General features: G+C 35.2%; 2 protein-coding genes and 1 non-coding gene across 3 annotated transcripts; 1 reads left to right on the forward strand and 2 right to left on the reverse strand.

The window, feature by feature from the left end:
* Nucleotides 1-1082: 1082 nt before the first annotated feature.
* Nucleotides 1083-1154, reverse strand: trnae-uuc (transfer RNA glutamic acid (anticodon UUC)). The gene has a single exon. It is a non-coding gene; the product is annotated as a tRNA-Glu (tRNA).
* A 1749-nt stretch (nt 1155-2903) lies between these two features.
* Nucleotides 2904-6675, reverse strand: medag (mesenteric estrogen dependent adipogenesis). The gene is made up of 5 exons (XM_028466880.1): nt 6407-6675; nt 6170-6315; nt 4126-4241; nt 3478-3645; nt 2904-3367 (listed from the first exon to the last, which is right to left on the reverse strand). Exons 1-5 carry the CDS (start codon nt 6613-6615, stop codon nt 3353-3355), a joined length of 654 nt encoding a protein of 217 aa, XP_028322681.1. The 5' UTR covers nt 6616-6675; the 3' UTR covers nt 2904-3352.
* Nucleotides 6676-9060: 2385 nt separating this feature from the next.
* Nucleotides 9061-17364, forward strand: b3glctb (beta 3-glucosyltransferase b). The gene is made up of 15 exons (XM_028466993.1): nt 9061-9213; nt 9809-9846; nt 9944-9983; nt 10096-10205; nt 10828-10904; nt 11016-11127; nt 11226-11359; nt 11528-11594; nt 11976-12092; nt 13188-13257; nt 14117-14230; nt 14454-14553; nt 15460-15579; nt 16523-16667; nt 16962-17364. The coding sequence occupies exons 1-15, from the start codon at nt 9153-9155 to the stop codon at nt 17094-17096; spliced, it is 1440 nt and encodes a 479-aa protein (XP_028322794.1). The 5' UTR covers nt 9061-9152; the 3' UTR covers nt 17097-17364.
* The last annotated feature ends 9241 nt before the right edge of the window (nt 17365-26605 follow it).

The following is a 26605-nucleotide window of genomic DNA, read 5'->3' on the forward strand; positions in this document are numbered from 1 at the left end:
GATACGATACCGATATTGCAGGCTTGAGTATTGGTCGATGTCGATACGATATCAGCATGAATCATACCTACTTTTATTACTTACTTTGTAGTGTGGAATGTTAAAAAAGGCTTGATCAAGTGATATTACTTAAGCAGAACAATAGTCAGCAACAATAGGGATGAGAAAAACTGACCCATCTATTGTTAACCAGTTGGTTTCATACATTTTAACCTTCAACAAAATATCTACAGTATTCTACAATTGAATAAATATATATTGAAGGTTTTGAATGCAGTCCGATTAAATCCGATATTCGTTTTTTGGCTGATATCGGATCGGGACACCTAATTTCAAAGAGGATTTCTTACTTAGGTTTTGTGGTGAATGTAGAATAAGATTGTTCAAACCTGGTTATGGAATTATGATGAATGTGATCATAAGCCAGTCACTGAAATCTTGTCTTTTCAGGAGGAACAACACATCGTAAATATGCGACCTTAATTAAAACAATAATGGAATAGTTTTAAATAAATAGTATTCATTATAGTTTGTTTAGCTTCAGGGTGACTCTGTTACATAAAGTTGAATTAAAATAAAACTTGTTAGCTTTCACCAAAGTCCTGCTTAGATTTGAATTTTGAGCGCTAAAGAATATATTTAAATTTTTATTTAATTTGAATGAACGAATACAAAAAATAGGTGAAAATAAGAAAATCCCAGCAAGATATCTCTAAAATAAAATAAAAAGTCAATTTCAATATGATAAACCTTTGATTCATTTGACAAGGTATAGAAAGAAGCCTAGACTTGTCAAGTTCTACCCCCATTCTTCACCATTAAGAAATGCAAAGTCCAATAATTGACAATACAAATAAATTCTACAATTAAGCTATTAAAAAAAAATGAATATGCGTCATCATCTGTGAGATTGAAACTATGACGTTGAGCTTTGTTCTCATTCCAAATTTCAATGGGTTTAATTATTATTTATGAGCATTATCTTTAATAGGTAAAATAAATTATTATATATATGTTATATGAACGCCGGACATTATATTTATTGTCTTGAAATAGCAGGAATCAGGACGAAAAAGTAAGTGTTCCCATACCGGGAGTCGAACCCGGGCCGCCTGGGTGAAAACCAGGAATCCTAACCGCTAGACCATATGGGACTGTATCTCCAATCGCGGTTTTTTGGATTAAATCATTCACCTGACGTATTTTTGAATGGGGTAACGGGTGCGTTGTATTACCATCTGAAGGTGCAACAATCTACAGTACTCAGCCCAGATTTAAGATATGGACATGTTCTTTTTCAACAATATTACATTTTATGATAGCTTTACTACGACTCCTGCAGTTTATTTATAACTGTAGGAAGATTTATTTTGTATTAAAGTGACATTACCTGTTTCACACTTAATGCACAAACATATAGATATGTTTATGTAGGCGAGACATGTTGAAATTAAACCAAAGTTGACCTATTTACAGATGAAATTCAATAGAACATATCCTGCTCATGTATGAAAGTCAGGGCTGGGGTCAATTATAATTGTAATTGGTAATTAGTTACAATGATGACGTAATTATAATTGAAAAAATATGTTGCTGTTGTATTCATAATTGAATTGTAATTGAGTTCAGATAATTGATCTTGTAATTGGCATGAACATTTTATACAAACTGTCATTTACAATGTAATTAAACGCATAAAACTGGGGCACCGTGTTATAGTTCTATGGCTTACACATGTGTAAGCTATTATTAAAATATGTTTTGTTAATATTTTTTATTGGTCACCAAGAGATGAGAAACTAATAAGATGATAGATATTATTTTTGTAGTGTTTTTTACAGCTGATTTAAGACATGGGTCAAAACTGACCTGTTAGCATTAGAGATGCTAACGGAAAGCTAGCACAAGAAGAAGGTTCCTTTTGACGGGCTTGTTTATTCAAGGTTCAGTAATTGTGATTAATTGTAATTAAATTTTAGGAATTGAGAACGTAATTGCAAATGATTTCGGGGGGGGGAATAATAATTGTCATTTTAATTGTAATCGCAAAAAAAAAAAAAATGCTGTAAAACATAATTGTAATTGAGTTGTAATTGAATGAGTAATTGAAGATGTAATAGTAATTTAAAAATGTAATTGACACAAACCCTGATGAAAGTAATAAGTAGCAATCTGTCTACATTGTACTCCAACATGTGTTTTGTCATTCCCAGGAAGTGGCGAGTGTACTATGTGCAAAAAGTAAAAACACATCTGTTTTATGTCATGTACAAAACAAGTGTCCATTACATTTCTCTACATACCAGACTGTCATTTTAAAGAGAAACAGGCAACTTTTCCTCAAAAACAAGCTGGTCCAAAGCCATTTTTTGGCTGTTTGCACTATTTTGTATTTTGGATCAATTCCAGAATGACATTAGCTTTAACAACTGTATTCTTCATTCTTTGTCTCTGCATTGTCCTACTTTCCTGGCAGTGATGTGGGTCATAGTCAAGGTAATGATTAATACTCTTTATGTTGCAAACAGGGCCACACCTAAACTCCTGAGGAGGAACAAATGGCAGCAGTCCATAGACGAACACCATTTCAACCCACTTTTAGTGAACACAGCTACAACAATGCATTCTCAAATCTATAAGAAACTTTTAAGTGTATTGAATGGGACTTTCCCACATAAACTCAGTTTACAAGAAGAAAACAGAGGTTATACTGTACATGTTCAATCATTATCATTTTGGCTTAAAAAAAAAAAAGCGTCTAATTTGTAGTCAGGCAGAAGAATTTTGTCAAATACCTCAGACAAACTTCGCAAAGGTAAATTATTGCTTGCGTTTAACGTGTATAGAGCCTCAAATTAACGCATTTACGACATCTGGAAATGGACCAGAAATGGACACCTTTCTTTCTACATAATCACACATTTATAAATAATGAAAGTCTTTATATATATATATATATATATATATATATATATAAGCTTTATTTCACAATTTGTAATTTATACAAAACTTCATGTAGGACATTTTTATTGCAAATGTAATGTTGCAATAAACTTAATCCACTTTGTCTATACAAAGATGTGAACAGGAAATTACAAGCTTTTGAGAAGAAAGCAAAATTAATCTTCACTCGACTCTGTAAAGTCCTGTTTTTGGTCTTGGTCTGCAGCTTTTAGCCACAAAACAGAACCCTAAAAGTACAATGTGGTCCCACCATCAGACTTCAGAGGTAGGAGAGTCCTTTCCTTCACAACTGAACTCATCTGTTAATCAGGTTTCTCCTTATTTAACAGGCAGATAGCCCGAAACGCAAAAAAACTTCAATTTCCATCCATTTTCCTTCGAAGTCGGCTCATGTCAGTCTAACCTGGAGGAATGCAGACACAAAGAATAAGCATTTTTTAGAATGAACTTGCTACCAAGTGGGAATCTTAACTTGATTTTTTTTTTATTTTTTAAAAAGACCAAGCAAGGCACCTTGAAGTTCCTTTTGCTGAAGCCGAACCAATGTGGGAAGTCAAACAGAGCGTCTGAATAGTACTTCAGGGTGAAGGAGGCGTCTCTCCAGACTATTTTGACTCCTGAAAAATCCTCTGTGATGTTGTTTAGTTCTGCCCAGTTTTCAAGCGCATCGGTCAAGTCGATCTGAAATACAAAACCAACTTTGAATAAACCTTTTGTAAACCTACTTCAGTGGTTCTCAAACTGTGTGCCGCGGCACACTGGTGTGCCGTGAGGCAAGTCCGGGTGTGTTATGGAATTTTGTGATAATAGTGACATTATTTTTTTTTTTAATTTACTACTTTGTATGCACTCATTTCATAATACAGAGACCAACTCTATACCTAATGTTTTTTTTTCAAATATTTTGTTAATAAATATTTCATGAGTAATATAGTTGTCTTTGTCACATTTTATTTAGCATTAGTAAATAATTACGCACATTTACAGATATTGCACATGATATGATAACATGTGTTATAAAGGCTAATTTGCACAAGATATTTACTTGTCCTTTGGTGTACCTTGGGCACAAAAAGTTTGGCAACCACTGACCTACTTGATGCCCTGGTTTAAACTTGACTAAAACCGATATACAGTAAACAATATACAAATTCTGCTTACATCTACTTTGTAACTTTCCCCAGCCACAGAGGAGATGGTCCAGTCCAGGCCTTTCTCCATCTGCCACTGGATCAAAGGATTGTTTCCATTAAGGGACACGATGAACTGCTTCAGCACTGAAACAGGAACAACAATAAACCATGAGCACATGATGATCAGAGCGTCACATTATTCACGTCAACCCATTTAGCCCCTATGCTACGAATCTTGATAATTATATCCTGGATTAATCTCTGTTAGCAGGCTTCAATTAACCAAGCATTCCCTGTCAGAGAGAAGCTGTCCTACGATGGTTGATAACAACACGCTAATTTAAGCCAAGTGTTTTCAGCCTCGGTACGTGCGCGTTCACACAAATGGGGCGGAGATTACAGCGTCTGACCAATCACTACAATGGAGAAAACTGGCAGAGTGAGTGTCTTTACAATGAATGGACGAACAACTTATTATCTTAAACAAATATAATGAATTTAAATCCAGAATGACAGAGAAGAACAACAGTGTTAGTGCAGCGCACAGCAGGAGGCGGAGCTTTTATACTCGCTCAGACCTGATCCACTTCATAACTTGGTCCCGACCAGGTTAGGTGTTGCTTAACTTTAAAATTATGAATAATTAAAATTCATAATTCAGACCAAAAACAACACTGTTGTTACAGAAAAGGTAGGAATGAAAGAACCCAGGCATTAAGCTGCTGACACTGTGAATGCGTAAAAGAGTGAGATTATTTATGCTATTAATCCATTGAATGATAAACGGACAGCGCTCAGCTTCATTTTATTACATCGCACATGTTTTTCTATTCAAGTAGACCTATTTATGACACACACACTGATGAGAGAACAATGTTTCACAGTCTGTAGTAAGTTCCTGCTGATGTGGTCAGCCTCACTAAAATGACTTCACCCATCCGCGCATACACAGACACAGGCTTCATCGGCTGATTATAGATCAGTCCATCAGATATAAATCTATATCTTTCCTAAATGATGTAATTGGTAAATGAAAGGATTGCATTGATGTCTAAATATTCTCTCTCCTGTCAGCTGTCAGATCAGATCCACACAGTAACATGTTCACACATCACCTTTTATTGGACAGCTTGCTTTCTAAGAGAATTGATTGGTCAGGAGGCGGGGCTTTATCACTCGCTAAGATCCTAGCCAGAGCTAAACCTGCTCCCGACCAGGCTAGACGTTCAGCATAGGTTACCATGGTGATTTAGTTCCATAAAATGTTAGCGAGCTTCGTAGTCCAGCACACACTGATTAAATCCTGGAAGTTAGCGCGATAAGAGGTAATCTAGCTTCATAACATAGGCCGTCTGTGTATTCTTGTTTTTCGAAGTCACTTTGTATACATTTTGATTCATTTTCTACATCTACTTTGGGGGCTGCATAGAATTACTTTCATTTTGTGTATTTATGTTGTCATTTTGTAAGTTTTTCCTGTTATTTTTGTTGTTGTTGTTTTGGAGTCATTCTGTGTAAGTAATTTTTTGTATTTTTGTTGTAATTTTGTGGTGTCGGGGTTATTTTGTGGTTATTTTGTGCTGTTTGTATGTTTTATTGTAATTTTGTATGTCTTTGTTTTCTTTTTGTGTATTCTAGTTGTAATTTATGTATGTTCTTTGGAGTAAATTTGTGTATATACATAGTTTTTTTTATTTTATTTTTACTGCTGCATAAATCTACTGTATGTATTATGTAATATTTACAACATTATTCTAGCAGAGCTCAGGCAGCTCATTATTATTATTATTGATAATAATAATAATAATAATTTAAACCTTTTTTTATTTTTATTTTATTTTATCAGGATTTAAAATTTACAAACCGTTACATTTGCAGATGCTGAACTCCACCCATGCACAAATCAATCCCGGGCTGAAAGCCACCATGAGTCACCACCACCAAACTGGAAGCAGCAGTGAATAGTGGACTGGATACAAGAATCAAGCAGAAACTAAAAATACTAGCATTTGGGGGGACATATGTTACTTATAAACTACCCCATTCCAAATCAAACCCCTCTGCGCACAAACCTGTGACTTCAGTGTCTTTCTTCTTCTTGTTGTTGTTGTTCACTGAGACATTTTGTTCACACGCTGACATGAGCAGATAAATCCTCTTAGACAGGAGACTCCTCCTCATGCTCGTGTACTCCCATAAATTATGCATTTTAACAGCTCTGTGATAGAAAAAAAACCCCACATATAAACATTATTGTATATGTGCATTAAAAATATTTTCCATTAAAGAGTGTAAGTGGCTGTTTTTACCTTCCCATTGACTGCTGGAAATCTACCCAGTCGCCCGTACAGGTCTGGAAGTCATCGATGAGGACCAGAGAGTCCTCGGCCGTGCTGTGGACTCTGTAGCCCGTGTGGAGGAGAGTCTCGACGGTGAAACCCGCGGGAGGATTCCGCAGAAACTCTCCCACCTCCGTCACGGTCAGCAGCGGGTAGGAGGACGTGTTGTTTATCAGCATGTTGTCATGTTTTGTTGTTGTTCCAGAAGGAGGAAGAAGTTTTATATCTTGTACTTCGCTAAGCCCCGCCCACAAGGGAGTATGCATAGCTGACTTCCGCTTCGTCCCTGTCAAAATAAAAACTTCTACTTTTGGAAGTCAACGCTAGTCTAAATATAGACTGCAATTTTTTCAAAAGCCAAAACTAAATTGCACTTACTTAAGAAAAAAAAAAAAAAAAGTTCTGTTTTTCATGGTTTTTTTTTTTCTTCTGTTTTTTGGACCATTTTTTCCTCATTTTGTTTCTGTTTTCCGAGCTATTCTCCCCCCTGTTTTTCGGACAATTGTTTTTCTGATCTTAGAGAGCATTTAAAACAACAGATGCATTTATTTCTTTATTGAGCTCAAACATGGAATTGGCTTGTTTAATTTAATAAAAATGTTTGCTCAAATTTAAATATTCTAATAAATGTGTTGAAAAATAATCTTAAAAAGCTTGTTTAAACCATATCTATATTCACACCAGTATTTAGATTAAATAAATCAGAAATAAACCTGTTGTGCTCATAGTTGGCATGGAAATGTGATGAACTTGTCTGGAGGCACTTATTCAAAATATTGTTTCATGACTTTTACTGATTTTAATGGGAATCAGATGTATGCACGTGCACATGTAACATTTGTGTGGTACAGTTTGCAGAGTCTAACAACAATATATGTCATATGTTGACTGTCTAGCCCAATTATTTTCCTGTTCTACAGCAATATTCAGATGGAGAGGTCAGAACTTGATGTAAATAACATAAAACAATGATTATTGAAACAATACTTTCTTCATGCTGGTGGTGTAGTAGTAAATTTGTTGGCAAACTTTGAGTCTCTTATCATTTGTGTTGTATAAATCAAGGATATTCTACATTTTGGGAGTCCAGGACCCATTGAATGATGTATAATTTGGTCACCTGACCTGACCTTATATATGTCGCCTCATCTAAACTCTTTTCTTTCTTTTTTTTGGCACAAATTATGAACTGTGTGAAGTGGTTTTAATGTAGAGCCACTCGGTTTATGAGCAAGTCATTGTCCAGCCTGAGCCGTCTTTGAGCTGTTGACTCATTCCTCCTCATTCAACACAAGCACAACCACTGGAATGTCTGACAGTCCTCCATGTTTATTTGGGTCACAATGACCTGATACGGAAACAACTAACTGTTGCATGAGATTGCAAATGAAAAAATTAAAGTTTATAGCAGTTTGACTCCTTCTTAAATTCACACACAGAGTTTTTAATATCAAAAAATTGATGCTTAACCTAAAGTATTAGGTTATCTGTCATTTATTGTAATATCAAGCATTTGTTTTCAGACCAAAGCAGCAAGGTTAGCTTGCCTTAAGGGGAAAAGAAATCGTGAATGGCTCTCTTTCATTTAACTCATAGGAAATAATAGAAAGTTTCAAAGCAGACTGTTAAATTTAGTCATTTTTAGTTTTATACTGATCATCACATTTTAATTGTGGTCCTGATTTTTGTGCATATATACAATATAACCTGTTTTTATATAGGCTACTCTTCTGATACCCAAGGGAAAGTTATCTTTTAATTTAGCTTTTTTTAATTTTAATGAAGCTTTTAATAACATGAGTAGGTGTTTAAAAAAAAGTGTGTACTTTTTACTACGTCCATTCAAACTCATCTAAAAAATAAATAAATAAATAAAAATAAATTCTTAATTATTTCTCATTTATCTAAATTGTAATACTTCTAATTAGTAATGTTCTTGTTCTCGTTTTGTGTTTTTTTAGGATCACTATGTGTGTTTTTGCTGCTTTTATGTGTGTTATTTTATATATCTTTGTGGTCTTTTTGTGTGTTTCTCTGTTTTGTTTGTAGTCACCTTGTGTGTGAGTAATTTTGTGTATTTATGTTGTCCTTTTGTAAGTTTTTGTGTTATTTTTGTGTCGTTTTTCGCATTTTAGAGTCATTCTGTGTATTTTTGGTGTTCTTTTGTATATTTTATTGTAATTTTGTATGTTTTTGTTGTCCTTTTGTGTATTATAGTCATAGTTTTTGTATGTTTTTTGGAGCAATTTGTGTATATTGCGAGTCATTTCGTTTTGGCTGCATACAATTAGTCTGAGGGCCGCCTGTGGGCCCCGGGCCACCAGCTGCCTGATGAAAGGTACAAAAAAAATGTAATTTCTCCTACTTCCTTTCGAACTAATGTTTTTTTTTGTTTTTGTTTTCTTTTTTTAAATACTTTTTCCTAAATATTTCTTCTTTGTCTAAATTGTAACACTTCTAATTAGAAGTTAAAGGAAAAAATGTGTTTGACCATTTGTTGGTCTTGGTCTTGAAATTATGGATGTCAACAGTGTGACGTCTTAAAAAAAAATAAAAAAATAAAAATAAAAAACAGACTGGCATCCTGTAGTAGGTCCATGTTTGTCCACTAGGGGCCACTACTTCGCCTCCCTCCAGTCAGGCAGGATTCCTCAGGCATCTATTATTCCTCCGTCGCCATGGAAACACCGTGAATAAAGCAGAAACCCGGAAAGTCATGTGGGTCTCTTACATGATTAACGGATATAAAGTGGTCGTTGTGTTCCTGCTTTTGCTCGGTAAGTGTGGAGACGAATGGTGAGGACGACATAGAATATTCCAGAGGTGGATAATCAGCATCATGTCAGTGAAACACTCGGATATGGCTCAGAATGCCTTTCAGAATAAAGCTTGGTATACAGCGTCAGCAATAAAAAAAAAAAAACTGTGACAACTTGTAAATATATTTTATGTTTAGGCTATAATAATTTGTGTTATTGAAATAAATGTTCTGAAGATTTTCTTTTGTTTGTTAATTGATGTCAGAAAGTGTGAAATGTTGTGTGTAATCTTATTTTGAAATCTAAAACACACATGGCTATTTCATCATTGGACAATTTTGACATTAAATGAACATGTGTGATGACATTTATTTGTATCAACACTCAAGTTGAAAAACCTCACCTTAAAAATGCATTTTCAACCACAAACTATCGTTTTATTTTTAGCTACATGTTTAGTTATTAAATCAGAAGCTTGTAAGGCTTCATCGGGTTCTGAGTTTGATCTCTTTTCCTGTTTTTATTACTCACTAAATTAAAAAATGTATCCAATATAACTGGATAATATTGCTAATTTATGGTTTCTAATGTATGCTCCATTTTTTCCATGAAGGTCTGTCTGCTGTAGACACACACACAGGTGATTCTCATGTAGGTGATGCCTTCAAGTTCCTCCTGTGATTATGTTTTTTGGTTTTTTTACATGTGGCTTAGCAGTGTTTGTGTTCCCCCTCCTTCCTTCCTGCAGGCTGAGGAGCTCCAGGAGCACTCTGTGCACAGATCAGTTGGTGAGTGAGTAAGAAGTGCTTCCATTTCTCACCCACTCATTATGAAAAGCCTAAAAAGTGATCATGAAACACCAGCCACTGAAGTTATTTCCTTGCTGGGATTTGTTTCTAGGACTAGATGAGGTGGTGATTGTGATTCAGAGTCAGAGGAACTCGTTCCATGCCAGACGTGGAGGCCAGAGAAAGGTGGAAATTCTGCAGGAGGCCTTAAATCTGGGTCAGGTAATGTGGCTATATGAACAGAACAGCCATTATTGGAATTCTTTGTTATTTATTTATTTTTTAAATTTGAGACAAAATTATCACATTATCTCATCTTTAGTCTACTTCAGTGATCCTGATCATGGAACACGATCATTCACACTTTAAAAGAGTTGGAAGAAGTTTTTATCCCCATTAATAACAATACAGTAGGTCCAAATGTGGGGTTGTCCAGATCCGATATTGATATCAGATATCGGTCCGATATCAGCCAGAAAACGAATATCAGATTTTATCGGACTGCATCAAAAATCTCAGATATCAGCGCTCCGATAAGTTTTTGTTGTTTTTATCCCGCCCTCAGTTGTTCCCACCATATACTGACAGTAAAAAATAACTGAAGTGAACTTGAATTGTTGACTATTGTTCTGTTTGAGTAACATCACTTGATCAAACCTTTTCTAACATTCTACACTACAAAATAAGTAATAAACGTATGTATGATTCGTGCTGATATTGGATCGGAATCGATAACTGTATCGGCCAATACGCAAGGCTGCAAAGTCGGTATTGTATTGGAAGTGAAAAAGTTGTATGATTAACATTTGTAACATTTGTGGATTTCTAATATTTGCTCTGGCAGGAAATTCCCACGGTTCTGCTTCTACACGAGCTGTCAGAGTACGAAGGGGACTGGAGTATTATCCCTGTGCTCCCCCAGTGAGTGCTGCTAACAAATGCATCCACAAACGCATGAATTATTCCAGCTTCAATGAATTCTCTACAACAAAGGGAAGCTTTGGATTGATTTCTTCCACTTGATCTTCACAGTCTCTCGGCTACACGCAGCCAATCAGCTTCCTGGTTTGTCTTCATAGAGGAGGAAACCAAAGTCACACTTCCTGCTCTGCTGCAGGTCCTCAGCAGATATCAAGACAAGAAAGTAAGACACACACACACACACACACACACACACACACATTGATCGACAAAGACCATAAATGATATGAAAAATAGATATTCCCCACTCACCATTCACAGGAATGGTTTCTGGGTAAGCGTCTCCATGACAACGAGGCTTCCATCATTCACCATTATGCATTTTCTGAAGGCCTTTCCTTTGGTTACCCCGACCCTGCTGCTGGTTGGGCTCTCAGTGCTGCGCTGCTACAGAGGTGGGATTGTGCACATTTATTGAAAAGCAAATACTGAAATCTTTTTTTTTTAATCTATTTACCTTTTTAAACATTTATATTTTTAATGTTTTAAACTAATAAATTACCTGACATCCAAGGAAAAAAATGCAACATTAAATGCTCCTTTCCTTATTTTTTGCCTTTCAGTCTTGCTGAGCAGATCCAACACGAAAGAAGCCTTAAGTCTGATTTTACCATTGACTTGACACATGAGGTACTTTCAATAGATTCCCATTAGTCTGTGTCATATATCATGTTCAGTCCATTTATAATCACAACATGTCTACTGGTAATTATTTAAAGCACAGTGAGATCATCAGCGAGGACTTAATACAAGGCTTTCTGTCATTTTCATTTTACGTGAATAAGCAACACATATTTAGAGTTGGATAAGTGTGAAGTAAATGATTTTATTATAGTTGTACATAGGCAGAGTTTTTTTTTTTTTTGGTTCTTATGAGACAGAGAGAAATACCATCAAAAATTTACAGAAATAATTTAAACATGTTGATGATTATTTATCATTTTTCATGAAATACGTTTGAGTCCCAAGCAGTAAATCTTTGAACGACGTTATATTTTTGTCTTTTTTCAGATTGCTTTGTTCATTTGGGAGGAGAGGAACGGTTTAGAGCTGACGGATGTTCCAGAATTTTGTACCGAGCTGAAAGATGCTTGTGCCACCACATTTACCACCTACCTGCCCCACTGTGTAGGTTTACTATTTATTTATTCCTATTTATTTGAATCAAGATTCAAGGTTCCTTATTCATTATTCCAAAATCTAGACTTGAGTTAAAGGAATTTGAATCTTGAAGCTTTGCAAACCCAACAATAGACTAATAAATAGGTGTGTTTAGTTTGCCTCGTTGAGTTTGTGTTCATGATTCTCACGGCTTGGGGAGAAAAGGGTCATTGATATACAGTACGAAACCCATCTGTCAGTGTCACCATTGCTTCATAGTGAGCTCGAATGTCAAGTTTGAAACGTTAAGTTTATTCAAACTGGCACTAAACCGTTCAAAAACGTCAAAAACTGGGCAGAAGAAAATGGCACAAGCATTGTACAAGACTGATGGGCAATACAGGGCCACAAAAAAATTATTGTCTGATCTTAGGGCCACATTATCAAAATGTAAGTCAGTGTTTAGAATAATGACTAATCTGAAGAAAAGAAAATAACGAAAGTGTGAGTAATTTTGTGTATATTTGTCATTGTTTGTTATATTTTTCTGTCACTTTGTGGACCAATGTTGTTTAGTGTGTTTTTAATATTGTTTTGAGTGTTTTTGGAGCCATTTTATTTCTTTGTGTATTTTTGTTTTCATTCTACATTGTGTATTTTTCATTCACATTGTGTATTTTTCCATCATTTTGTATATTTCTCTGTCATTTTGTGTATTTTGGTTGCTCCGTGTGTTTTTGTTGTCATTTTGTGTGTTTTTGTTGCCACTTTGTGTGTTTTTGGAGTCATTTGTGCACAAAACACCAACAATAAATAAACTGAGGCTGCCAGTTGCCCATCAGATGTACAGTATTTCAAATATGTTGAACTAATTAGTTTACATAGGTAGACATTATATATTCAGTATGCCACTGAGATATGAAACACAATTAAAATCAAAGCTTTGTTGTTTTTCCTTTTAAAAACAAATGATGTCATGTTTCCCTTGCACTGCTATGCACCAGTGATGTCTCCCTGGCATTCCACCTCAACCACTTAGACATCCATGACTTTTGTTTTTTCTGTGCGCCATGTTTCAGTGAGATCAGACAGATGCTTTTTCCCTGAACCTCTGCTTCACAGGGAGATCCAGTCTCCAAGAAGGAATTGTTTGTGGCTGTGAAAACTTGCCAGAAGTTCCACTCAGAGCGAAGTAAGAGAACCGTGGGCAGTCTGAGAAAGTATTCTGATTATTTGCATTTTTACTTACAGGCTTTATCTCAGCAGAGAGGAAGGCAAGTCAGTTTCAAAACTCATTAATGATAAGATTGAACAAATGAAACATGTTTTTCATTCACAAAAAGTGATACAGTATATTTGACCGATTTTGTTTGTGAAAAAAACAACAATATTGAATAATTTGAATTTGAACTTTTAGAGGTTTAATCATTTGTTTGTTTTTTTTTCCAGTGCCTGAAATAGTTTTCTTACATTTGATCATTTCAATTCTTTTAGAACAGTGTTCTTAGTATATACCCCGTGATATCCACTCACACCGCGAGACATTCAAATTCAGATCTTTCTGCGTAAACCCTAAAATAAATCTCCACCATTGTTTTGTCGCAACTTTCACTCTGTGAAAACACCTGAAATGTGTTAGGAAATCACTTTGGTAGTATTTTTAGGGGCAAACACGAGAAATCACTTCTTTGCATCCGTCTACGGTCTCCAAATCCCACAATGCAATGCACAAAACTTTTCTGACAACGCCAATAACCACGGTGTTTACAGTGGAGATAAAACAAACTTTGGAGTAAAAATTTTATTTTAATTTTATTTTTTTTAAAGCAAATAATCTTCGATTTATCGATGTATGACGCCTAAACTGTGTCTTTATCTGATTTAAAAAATAAAAAAAAAAGCAGCTTGAAGTCAATATAAATGCAGTTAAAATTACATTCACTATTAATTTTTTTAGTTCTAATTGGCAGGGATCCAACCAAAGTTGTGTGAGTGAATTTGTGTGACCATAACTTGTCCTCTGATTGCTTTTGTCATTCTCCCTCTTTCAGTTTCTGTTGTGAAGGCAACATGGGAGAAAGATGCTGGATCTTTAGAGTATTACAGCGATGTCACTGATCCCTCCATTCCTACCATTAGTCTGGGAGTAGCCAACACAGAGAGAGGTGAGACATTACCATCACGTCTTTTTTCTCTCTAATTTAGTAGATCTTAGTATGCTCTGTGATGTGAAGTTAATCAAAGACATTCAAGGAAATCGCTTCACGTTTTCTCTCTCCTGATAGAGACTTAATCACATGTCACTGGTAGAGCTGGGATGGATAAACGTGCATGTGAACTAATGTTCTGACTGGCATTGGAGGCTGTGTTTTCATTGGCTCTCTGCAGGACACTGTGGGAAGACGTTTGCACTTTTAAAGCGTTTCCTGACTCCAGCTGTACCACAGACGGACTGGCTGCTTATTGTCGATGATGATACTCTCATCAGGTAACTGTGATTCCCTGTAAGGAGTACAACCCTCTAAAAAATACATGTAACATGAAGCAGTCATGCACAAAGGTAACCTACAGTCTGGTCCTGGAGAAATGGCATCCTGCGTGTTTTTGATGATTTCTGTAGCGCTGTATGATCACACCATCGTGTGTTAGAGAAGAGGGAAATCTAAAACATGCAGGACTGAAGCTCTCCAGGACATGACTTGCGTTACCATAAAAATAATATTAGTTGCATTTGTATGATGCATGTCAAGTACAATGTCTCAAATTGAAATATACTGGTAATGTTTTTGTGAAAGTTCATCAAGTGCATTTTCTCGAATAAGCTGAATTTTTCCAGAATAAGGTAATAATTATTAATATTTTCTTCTTTTAAAAGATCGTGATGGTGAATAAATGTGCATTATTAAAAAATATATGTTTTTATTTAATTTTTTATTGATTATAGGGTTGTAAAGGGTGAAGAATTTCTGGAAAATTTCCAGGGAATATTAAAAAAATACAAACTTCTAATGGAAATTTTTTATTGACATTAACCCAAAATTGGAAGTAGTTTTAAGTAATTGATGCTGTTTTTAGATTTAGATTTTTGTTTTAGATTATGCTAAAATATAGTTCCCAACTATATCTAATCCCTGTTCAGGGCTAACCTTTAATTTTCTTAATTCCCCATTTTTCCTTTTAATTCCCATCATAGCCCATGAAACGTTTCCAACATCTTTTTAGTTGAATTATTTTGCACGGAGGCTAATATTTCCACCCGTTTGCAAACCTATGGGTACTTATCATGTTCTTTTTTATTTTCTGTTTCAACTTGCTTCATCCTCATGCTGTTTTGTGTACATTATCATGATCTAGAATTCAAGCCTTTTTGCTGTTGATATTTTTCCACTCCTAGTTTACCTCGATTGCGGCGACTTCTACGTTGTTATGATCCAAAAGAGCCGTTGGTCCTGGGAGAGAGATACGGCTACGCTTTGGTTCATAACGGCTACAGCTACACTACAGGAGGTGGAGGGTGAGGCTTGGAGGAAATATAGACTTTCTGTGGTCATTCTCTATAGACAATCCTACTTAGACTAAATGTGGACACAGTTCTAGTGAAATAGTCATGTCAGCACTGATTCCTTTCTAATGTTGGCAAACCTTTCATATTTAATGATAATCTGCTTCAGTCAAGCTGATACAAGTGTTTTGCTGAGAATTAGGAGATGATTGCTTTTTAATCTTTTTTTTTTTCCAAGTCTGAAGCAGGATTTGATTTGTTTCTTTTGGTTGAATTGGATTAGTACTGTGAAATTGAGAGTGAGATCCATTTCTCATTTTACTGTCCAATTTATGATGATTTTTGCTTTTTAGGAAAATGTCCCCGATTAATGCTGACTTTTTCTGGTTTGATGATGACAAAAAACTTGAGTTCTGTTGTAGAAAAGGAAGATTATATCTGCAACCATCATGCAACTTTGTTTCTGTTATGATTTTGCTTTTTCTTTTATCTGGGGAACACTGCAATTGTATCTCTGATGTCTTAGAAACCCATAAGGTTTTGGCGCTTTTTGTGCATGACGCGTAAATAAAAATATCTATCTATCTATCTATCTATCTATCTATCTATCTATCTATCTATCTATCTATCTATCTATCTATCTATCTATCTATCTACTTGTACAAACATAGAGCGTTATTGTTAGACAACACAGTTTAAGTTCACTTTTACCTTAGTCGGAGACATTTCTCTCATGTGGTGGCTTTGAAATCTTATGAACAAAGTCAATCTTGAGTAATTAACAAAACATGTAAAATGAACAATACAAAATGCATCAACTACACAGTGAAATGTAATCTGAAATCAAAATGTTAACACCCAAGTAAGTCCATAAAACCCATTAACTTCCATGTGTGTGTGTGTGTGTGTGTGTGTGTGTGTGTGTGTGTGTGTGTGTGTGCGTGTGTGTGTGTAGGATTGTCCTCAGTAGACCTGCCGTGTCTAAGCTGCTTTCTAGTGGTTGTGGGTGTTTCAGCGACGATGCTCCTGACGACATGGTACTCGGCAGGTGCTTCACTTCCCTCCGAATCCCCATCACAAACAGTCCACTGTTTCACCAGGTAGACGACAACACAAAACACACACACACACACACACACACACACACACACACCCCTAAGTTATTGGACATTATCTGTTGGATCAAAAGACACAAACTCCAGTCCTGTCTCATATGTCTCAATGTTCTCCTCGTATGTACCATCATACAGCTCTGCAGAAGGATTCATAGTTTGCTAATAAACTGTTCAACTCTGGAACAAATAACCGCTTTTACACATCTAGTGCTTTATCTACCAGAATACAATCAGATGAACAGTTTTGTGGACTTTCTCATGTACATCTTGACACTTTAGGGACGACTGAACGACTACTCTGAAACGCTGATGTCCCTGCAGGAGGCCGTCTCCTTCCACAAACACTGGAATATAGACCCTGTGGCTGTTTATGAACACTGGCTGAAGGACGCTGTCCTTCATGAGGAGTTGTAGACACGAATCAAGAACACGAGACAAGCCATTGTAAGATTTGGAGAGCCCGGTTTTTTTTTATCCTCTGATGAAAATGTATGTGAATGAGAGATGCATGACAATGTAAACACTAGGGGTGAGTATTTGCAAAGATGTTGCAATATGATAAGTATCACGATACTTGGGTCACGATACAATGTTATCACAATATCACAATATATTGCGATATTCTACCCAGTTCATATCAAAATTAAACGTAGAGATGAAAAATGAAGTTGCTGTATATGTTCATCAGAAGATATTTGTCATTCAGAGGACAAATTGAGTCATAACTATTTGTTTCAAAACATCCTATTTGTTATTATTATTATTATTATTATTATTATTATTATTATTATTATTATATCTACAGCGCCATCTACCAGAGTGGAGGTGCGGAAGTGGCACAAGGTTTTTATGTAGGAACAGGAGCTGGTCAACATGCCCAGTATTTACGCTGCTCAGAAGAAAAACCCCATTTTTTAAAAATCGATTTAAAAAAAAAAGATTAAAATTAAAAAAAATTTAAAATCGGCACTCAAAAAATCGCGATATATCGTGAAATCTTTTTTTTTTCATACCCCTAGTAAACACTAAGATAAGAAAACACTCAGATGTCCTTATATATATTTCTGCTTAAACCTTTGATCTGAAGCTGTTATCAAGGGATTCAAAGTATTTTTGATAATAAAGTAAAAGTGTAGCAAATCAAAATCTCCCAGGTCTGTTATTTCATTGATTTTTTCCAGCAAGATTATTTAAAGACACTCAAACCTCCAGAAGGCAAAGTGACAACGCAGCCAAGTGTTTGATGTTTCTGCATCTATAGTTACACATTGATTTATGGCGACCATGGTTCAGGTGATAAAGGGGTTGTCCTTTGATTGAGACGTTGAGAGTTTAATACCAAGACTCTACCTGACGAAAAAGCCCTTGGGAAAGATGATATCAGGCTTGAATATGCCTTATATTATAAAGCCCTTTGGACTACCTCAGGCGGTAATTAATGTGCATGTGAGTTTTGGGTGAATTCAATGCATCTTTTTTTTTTACAAAAAAAAAAAAAAAGAGGGAGGATTTGAAGTTTGCTGATGGACATGGGTTCCAAATTAGCCAAGGCTAGAAACCTATATGCATTGCATTTACTTTTTACATCTTATGATGCAATATAACATGCATTTGTACCTGTCAAATAAACAAATAATAATACAAATAGATGGATGGATGGAACGTTTTTTGAGATATGACCGCTTTACATGAAATATCGTCACCTTGTTTTTTTTTTTAATAAAAATAAACAACCTAATGATGTCCTTTTTTAACCTGATATTTTTGTATGAACAATGTGGTTTTCAGGTGGGCAGCTTTACTATTGTTTCACAAAGGAAACAGTCTGATCTTGTCACCTTTTGATAAAAGGCAGTAAATCACAGTTTTTCCAATGTTAACTAAAATACTTGTAGAAGTTGTTAGTTTAGTTAGTTTACTGGTGTCCTTCAAGCTACTCTAACATGTACTGCTCTATCCATCAATGTCACTGACATGAGGATCAGACTGTACTGAGTGAATGAACCCAACAGGTTTATATTTATAGTGTTCTCAGTCGCCCTCTGCTGGAATCTTAATATTCCTAGTGAAAAGAGGTTGAAATGAGACTTCCTGGAGCCTAGTTCACCATTCAACTATAAGGATCCAGGAACTACACTATTTTGTCAAGATGAAATCTCTATTTAAACTGTTTATTAAAAAAAAAACATCCAATTGTTGTTTTCTTGTGTCAACCTGTTGCAATCTGTTGATTTAAACCTTAAACAACATCCATCCATCTTCTACTCTGTGTTCTATTCTTGAACATCTCTTATTGAAATTACACTTTACACACACATTCCAAACACAACAGAGAGATTTATAAAGATGTCTCTCACCTACTAGATCCATACCTTTTAAATGATCTTTAATCATGCAGATAATCTGAGACATAATGTGTATGCTTGGTGTGGTTTTCTTCAGCCAAGGTATAGACTTACCAACTGATCCTTATTAGATTGCAAATTAAGAATATTTACTTTCTTTACTTTGAGGGCATTTAAATTCGTTTTTGATACATATTTTGCTGTCTCTTTTACATCATTCTTATTTTCTGTTCCTGAGTTTTCCTAATCCTATTTTAACTACTGCAATCCTATAGGTTACTAACCAGTTGGTACCCTGTTAAAAAAATATAATCTGTGTTATCTGTTGTATTTTTTTTGTTTTGTTTTGTTTTGTTTTCGGTAATCTGGCACGTTTTGCTTGATTATTATTATTATTATTTTTTTTGGAGCACATGTTGGCTTTGTCCTCATATAATAATAAGAAATAAACTTTAAATGAATAAATAAAATTTTAAATAATTAAAATGACTACGTTTTATTCGAAATTCCGTAAACCATAATGAAAACAATTATTCGTTATTGTCTGCATCACCTGACCTGCTGCACAGAGCATCCTTCCTTCTTAGCAGGTGTCCTGCCCTTGGACCAATTTGCAACCTTAGTTACACGCTGACGGACACTGCTACCAACCAATCAGAAGCTGGCTTTGTCTCAGTTTCCTGGCCCTCGTCATCTGATTGGTTGCTAGGGGCGGGCTTCTGTCATCCTGAGCAGTGCTGTCAGCCGGGGCGGCACGATTCCTCAGGACGAGAGAGGAGAGGAGGCGGATTGATGAAAACAAGACCCCCAAATTGCTGGGAAAAAAATAAATTGGCGCTTGGAAATAAACCTTTAGGGACTACGCTCGACGCTAAAAAGGTAGGAACGTGGTGTAATCCACGCTCGGACTGTGTCTGGTGGGTTTTTAGCGATTCAGTGTAAGCTACAAAAGGCAACCGAGCCGTGTCTTGATAGAACATCGATAGCTGTGACTATCGCAGGGGGAGGCTGGTACTAGCTGGTTAGCTATCGAGTTAGCTAGAGCTGGTTATGATGGACGGTTCTCATTGTTAGAAATACAACGTGTGGAACCTCAACATTCGTCCTCGCAGAGTCTTTTGTTGTAAACATTGCAGTGTTACTCCGTATGGCAGGTGGGCTTAATATAAACTGTTTTTATATGTGAACAGCGACGCTTGTTATAAGTACCTTCTTCATAATGGCGGTGGGAAATCATATGCTACTATGTATGTATGTATGTAGGCTGGCTTGGTTGTTATGGATACCTGATGATAGTGCCTAAAATATTAACACATTCATTTTAATTACGACTCAATTCAAACCTTATGATTGTTTTCTTCTTTTATGGCTGTTTCCTTATGGTGGTCCTGATATGAGAATTATCATTATTCTCCATTTTAATATTAAATTTACCCTCATCAAAGCCTCAAATCCAGCCATTTAACTGTTTTGTTTATTGTTGTAACAGGAACGGGTTTGTCCACAAAGTTGTGGGCATGAAATGATGGAAAACGACATTTTACCATGAAATTATGAGCCAACATAACACCTACAAAGTATATTGGCACAATATTCACACACAAAGTTTGAAGGTCTGAAGCTCCCAACTCCTCTCACTACCCTCAAACTTTGAGTTTTGCCTGTCACATTCAGTGGAATTTATAGTTTCATATATTTTAGTCACTACCAATCCAATAAAAAAAAATAAAATAAAAAAAATAAAATGAATTCTATCCAATACAAAACTCAAATGTGCTTGCATGTATGAATATGAGCAACTTATTAATAATATTGTCACAACTTGTGGAAGTGGTGGTGGAGGCCCCATCGCAGAAAGAGATTGAGGCACCAGTTCATTTTTAATTGAAAGTGTTTAATCGTATGGTTGCCGTACGGGCAACCCCCGGTCCTATTGGTACATTTACCGAAGGACAAGTACGTCTTAGGGTCAGTTTATAACCCTATATTGCAACAATTTTTAGGGTTAGGGTTAGGTTTACGGTTAGGTTTAGTCTTGGTCATGTGTCGTGAAATACCTGGGAACACAAAGACAAGAGTTTAAACAAGAAACTAGAATTGAAAACAGAAGAAACAAACATCCAGAAAACAAAGAGGACCAGAAGGGCTAAACACAACTAAAACCAAACAAAACCTGACAAATATGGTATTACATTTATCATTATTATAAAATTTGTGTAATGAGTTGTTTGGATAATATAGGTCATATTTTACATTTGATAAAAGTACACTTTATCATTTTTTAGCATCGTAGATGTTCAGTGGGATTTTCAGGAGTAAGCTTGGATATTTGGTGAGAGTGCCATTGTTCAATCATTCATAATTTACGTACACACCCAGACAGCCGTACAACAAAGGGTCTACCCACTGTGAAAAAACATATTCACACTGTTTGAATTGGGTACGTTTGCGATTTGAAACTGTAACATATTCTTTAATGTATGCTATTAAGGGTGTATTTTTTGTGGTGTGTCAGATTGTTCATGTCTGAATTTGATGCCCACGCTTCCAAATTCCTCCTTCCACATGCCTTTGTGACACTCCTTCTTCATCTCTCCAGCTGTTTTCCACAGCCATTTAACAACGGCGACCCAGTTCCTTCTATTGTTCTTCAACCTGGACTGGAGCAAGTCTGCTCAGTCGTACCCCAGTTTACTATTGAGGTTTATGGGACATCTTTCATTATTACAGAGTTAGCCTCATTTTCCTATTAGCCGAGCAAATCATCAAGTTGTTCCAAGCCTTCTAATATGGATTTAATTGTTGAGAGACAGGCTTTATTCAGAATCAGAATTCCTTTATTAATCCCAGGGGGAAATTGCTTAAAGTCAAAATAAGGAAGTAACTGAAGAAAAACGACTTAAAAGGAGTTAAATAATGAAAAAGTATGGAAAAAAAAACTTTAACCCTAAAGATATAAAGCTTTTATAATCACACATTTTTAAACTAATGATGAGTCTTGAAGTCTGTATAAAGCAGAAATACATTTGTGTTATGAGTTTGTCACTCTACAGAAACGTGTCATTGACCACTGAGTCAAATTTGAAAGGTGAAAAAAATTGTAGATAAAAGTAGATAAAATTAAGTCTCAAATTAATGGAAAAACAAGCCCTTCTCTCTGCTCTAAAAAGCTGGGGGCGTGTCAGTTAGAGGCGTTGGAACCACGCCCATACACGGGAAGGGCGCCCACTTTGTTTATTAACCCAAACCCTATGGGAGAGAGCAGTATGAAAGTAGCTCCAGCGTTGGAAGTTTGGTATGCTTCAGCAGCAGGGTCGGGTTTATGCTAATGATAGCTCTGTTACGTAACGCTGCTATGATGTCTGACCCGCCCATTAAATCCGGAACACAGAAATTTGAAACACAGTTTGTGAAGCCTTGCTCCACAATTAAATTCTAAAAGGTTGAATGGCTTTTTACAGGTTTTAAAGAATACATTTATGACCTATTTCATTTGTTTAGAAGAAAACGGCTGAATTTGTTTTACACAGACTTTAAAGAAGTCCTTCATTGATTTTCTTCCAGTAACAAGAGGCCAGGGAGAAAAACTAATTACAAAAAATGATGAACGGACAAAAACATGTGCTGGACTTTATTAGTACTTTATTAGTACTAGACATAATTTTAAAAATTTCAAGTTCAATATGTATGTGGAAATATATATTAGAAGTGACAATATCTCGATACGGCGATATATCTCGATATTTTTCCGCACGATTGATTATCGATATGCTCCCGCTAAGTATCAATTTTTTTAAAATTTATTTATTTTTTATTTTATCTTATTTTTTTTTTTTTTCCAAAACCTTTTCTGCTTTTTCACTAAAATGTGCAGGTACGTCTTCACAGAAATTTTGTCACTGTTTGTTGAAGGAACCAATATATTGTTTACTGGAATATTGCACTATACTGGTGTCACTGGTAAGAAAGACCCTATTTTTTGTTTACAGAAAGCACTATTGGAGATACTTATTCATTTACATTGTTATGTTGACACTTATTTACAGAAATGTTGTACTAAAATAGTGTCACTGTTCATAGAACACTTCTTCAATTTATTGTCTTTCAGAGATATAATATAAAAATTGTATTTTTTCACTTAATCTATTTTTTTCTTGTTATGACATAGATTATTGTAGATTTTTTTCTGACCAATATATCAATAATCACAGTATCGTCATATCGTGAGATAATCATTATCGTGAGCGTTGTATCACGTATCGTATCGTCAGGTACCCAGAGGTTCCCACCCCTAATATATATTGTTGGAAACGGGCCTCTAAATGTGTGATATTGTCTCAAAATATGTGGGTGAGGGTTTCGTCTTTTTTCCCACCTGTTTACTGAGAAAAATTGTGTGTAAATGCAAGATATTGTCCCAAAACATGCAGATGAAGGTATATATCCTGTCATTTTTTAAATCAATTTTATTTATTTTTTAAATAAATAATAACAATATTTCCATTTCCATGTCAGGAAATGCATTCCTGAAATGGAAATGTTTTTCAGCGAACCAAGAAAATCTGACCTCCTAATTATCTAATCATTTTACCATACTGATACTATACATGCTTTATTCAGTTTATTGCTGTAAGTATGATCAATAGTGAATGTACAATAGGTAGCTTCATTAAGTCGGTAAAGTCTACTTCAGTTCAGCACAATTCCAAGTTAACTTTTCTTATTATTTGGTGGCATCATTATTGTATCACTGGTAAAAGTAATCACGTGTTTCAGATTGTCTCACTGCTATGAAGACCTTTTTGCTGATATTAATGAATCTGAAGTATCAAGTGCTTTCAAGCATCTGTGTGAATGTATAAACATTAAACAGGCTTTCTGTTGATCTCATAGTTTGTGCTTTTCATTTTACAACAAAAATCCCAGTGTTCATCACTACTTTAGAACTAGAAGTGAGATGTTGGAAATATAACCAAAGCAAACTAATGAATGATAGTGGTGTTGGTTGCATTTTTAAGTGTAGATTTTAACAGTGATATTTATTTCAAGTAACCACACACTGCATTTGAATTTCTATGCCCTCAGCTGATGAACAGTCTTCTATCTTTTGTTGTTATCCTAGATAACACCACCCTGACTGTACCTCACTCCCACTGACTTACATAACACATACATTCACCAATATCAATACATCTTGTACAGCTGAGTAATCGTCCACAACTGTTTAATAAGAGTCAGTGCTATTGAAATTAAACAGTTAAAACTACAGTTCAGCTTAGAGTTAATATTTGTGGTTTCCTGTTTGTGGTTGATTTGATGAAGCTCTGGGGCTATTTGGTGATGCACATTAGAGACTGTTTAGATACTGTTACATAATGTGTCTCAATGTATGTAAAGAAAATGCTAATGGGAATACTGTGTCCCACGTGTAAACAGTCGTATTCCATGACTTTGTTTGGTGCATTAATCTTGGATAAGAAGGCATTTACAGGCATTACAAAAAGTGTAAAGTGAAGGGATGAGTAAATTAATCAAAATTAGTTGATTAATCCAACACTTAAACAAACAAACCTTGGACAAAGCTTTAGTACCAAGTTTCACCCCCTCCACAAACTGTTTGGTTTCTCTATTAAGCTCAAGGGGGCACCATTGTAGAGCAAGTGTTGTGATCTGATCATTGCAGGATGCAGAACAAGTAAAGGGCGTTTGGCGGTTAAACAGAGGCACAATCAATCCTGTTTGTCAAAGCAGTGAAGATACCAAACAATTTAGTTATGTTCTCGATTCACTTTGTCCCAGTTTTCAACAACACACCCTGACCTATAATTTAGTTGTTTAATTTGTCAGTGATAAATAAATGATTCATTATAACACAGCTAAACAGTAAATAAGCTTTAGCTGATTTTCTGACTTAGTGCTGCCTCCTTCAAATAAATAGAATGGCTTTAATGTGTGTATATATTTACCCCATATTAGTAACATTATTTCGATGTTTGAGTATTGTGTTGAAATAGGGCTGGGCAAAAAAATCTATGTAATAGATTTATCGAATTTGTAGATAAAAACAATTTTTATTTTGCAAATTCGAGTTTTGTAAAAAAAATATATATATATTTTTAAAATTATTATTATTATTATTATTATTATTAATATTAATTACATTTTGTGGGTTACCGTAGCGCAATGTGAGCCAGCCCCCTCTTTGTTTACATTAGTAGGCTATATGTGTGCCACAGGTATGTTTAATTTTTTATTTGTGCTATGCTGAGACAAGTTGTTAAGGGAAGAGTTTATTCTTATTAAACATTACTTGTTATTGTAATGTTATGAAATATGTAGTTATCTGATTTCCTAATCAGAAAATGTAAGCTACTGTGAAGTTGCTGTTGCACTTTTGCTTAAACCTGGATTAAAGCTTGAAATTGTTAAATGACAGAGCCTCATTTACTTTTTATTTTGGAATTGTTCTATGCATTTTAACTCTTGATTACAATCACAGCAATAAAGTTACACTTTTGACAATATATTTGATGTCTGCAGTCATTTTTAAGTGCCTTAAAAAAAATTTATCAAAAACCGAATCAAAACTCAAATTTTTCTTTAAAAAATCAGAGATTTTTTTTTTTTAGACAAATTTACCCAGCCCTATGTTGAAACACTTCTCTTTTGCTTCTTCTCTTATCAAATTACATAACTGAAGATTATGTACATTTTTGACGCCTCTGTAGTGAAATGTAGATAGAGTTCAAAGTACAATTTAGACCACACATGTAAGTGCTTATAAATATGCCAAAAAACCACAGCAAAAAAAAAACCCCAAAATGATCAGACTATTTGGAGGTAGTAGAAAATGTTATTTGCTGATAAGCTTGCTACAGCTAAGAGATTAAAAAAAATAAATTCTAAAACCATGACATGTCCAAACTCCGAGTTGCTACAATTGCCAGTCCTGTCAACTAAAGACAGAAAACTGAGAAATATAACTTGCTATTATTAGTAATTGATTTTGAACCATTGTTATTGGTGTAAAAGCTGTAATGTTCTCACAATGGGAGTGATTCCTGCAGTGAGGTCATGCCATCATCAATTATATCCTTCATCTCAGTGAACCCCTGAACTAATGTGTGGCTTTAGTGCTTAAGCCATAAGTAAACTGGTTCATCCCCTTCCTTGGTTCTCCTGTTAGACCGGGTTGTTGAGCACCAAAGTCATTCAGGCCAACTGTGAACCTGACGACTTATTTAAATGATTCCAGTGTGGTAGAGGCCTCACATGCTGAAGTTGACCAGGTGCGATGACATTCTAAATAAAAATGATTTTTAATGAGTTACTGGGAGAGATTTGATAAAGGATACACAATAAAAGAAAAAAAAATGATTAATAGTAATAGTGGATTGGTCTTGGGGGGAAAAATGCATCTAAATAAATGTAGTGGCGAAATTTAAAATGAAAGAAAATGCATGCAAAAGTGCTAAACAGTATTGCAGCATTTGATATTGCCATCAAACAAATTTATCTCTTTTTTTGTCATCCTTATTTGCTGCTGTTGTATAATATGCTTCTTTTTTTTTTTTTTTT

The sequence above is a fragment of the Gouania willdenowi genome, chromosome 14 (genome assembly GCF_900634775.1).
Source record: "Gouania willdenowi chromosome 14, fGouWil2.1, whole genome shotgun sequence".
NCBI classification, from domain to species: domain Eukaryota; kingdom Metazoa; phylum Chordata; class Actinopteri; order Blenniiformes; family Gobiesocidae; genus Gouania; species Gouania willdenowi.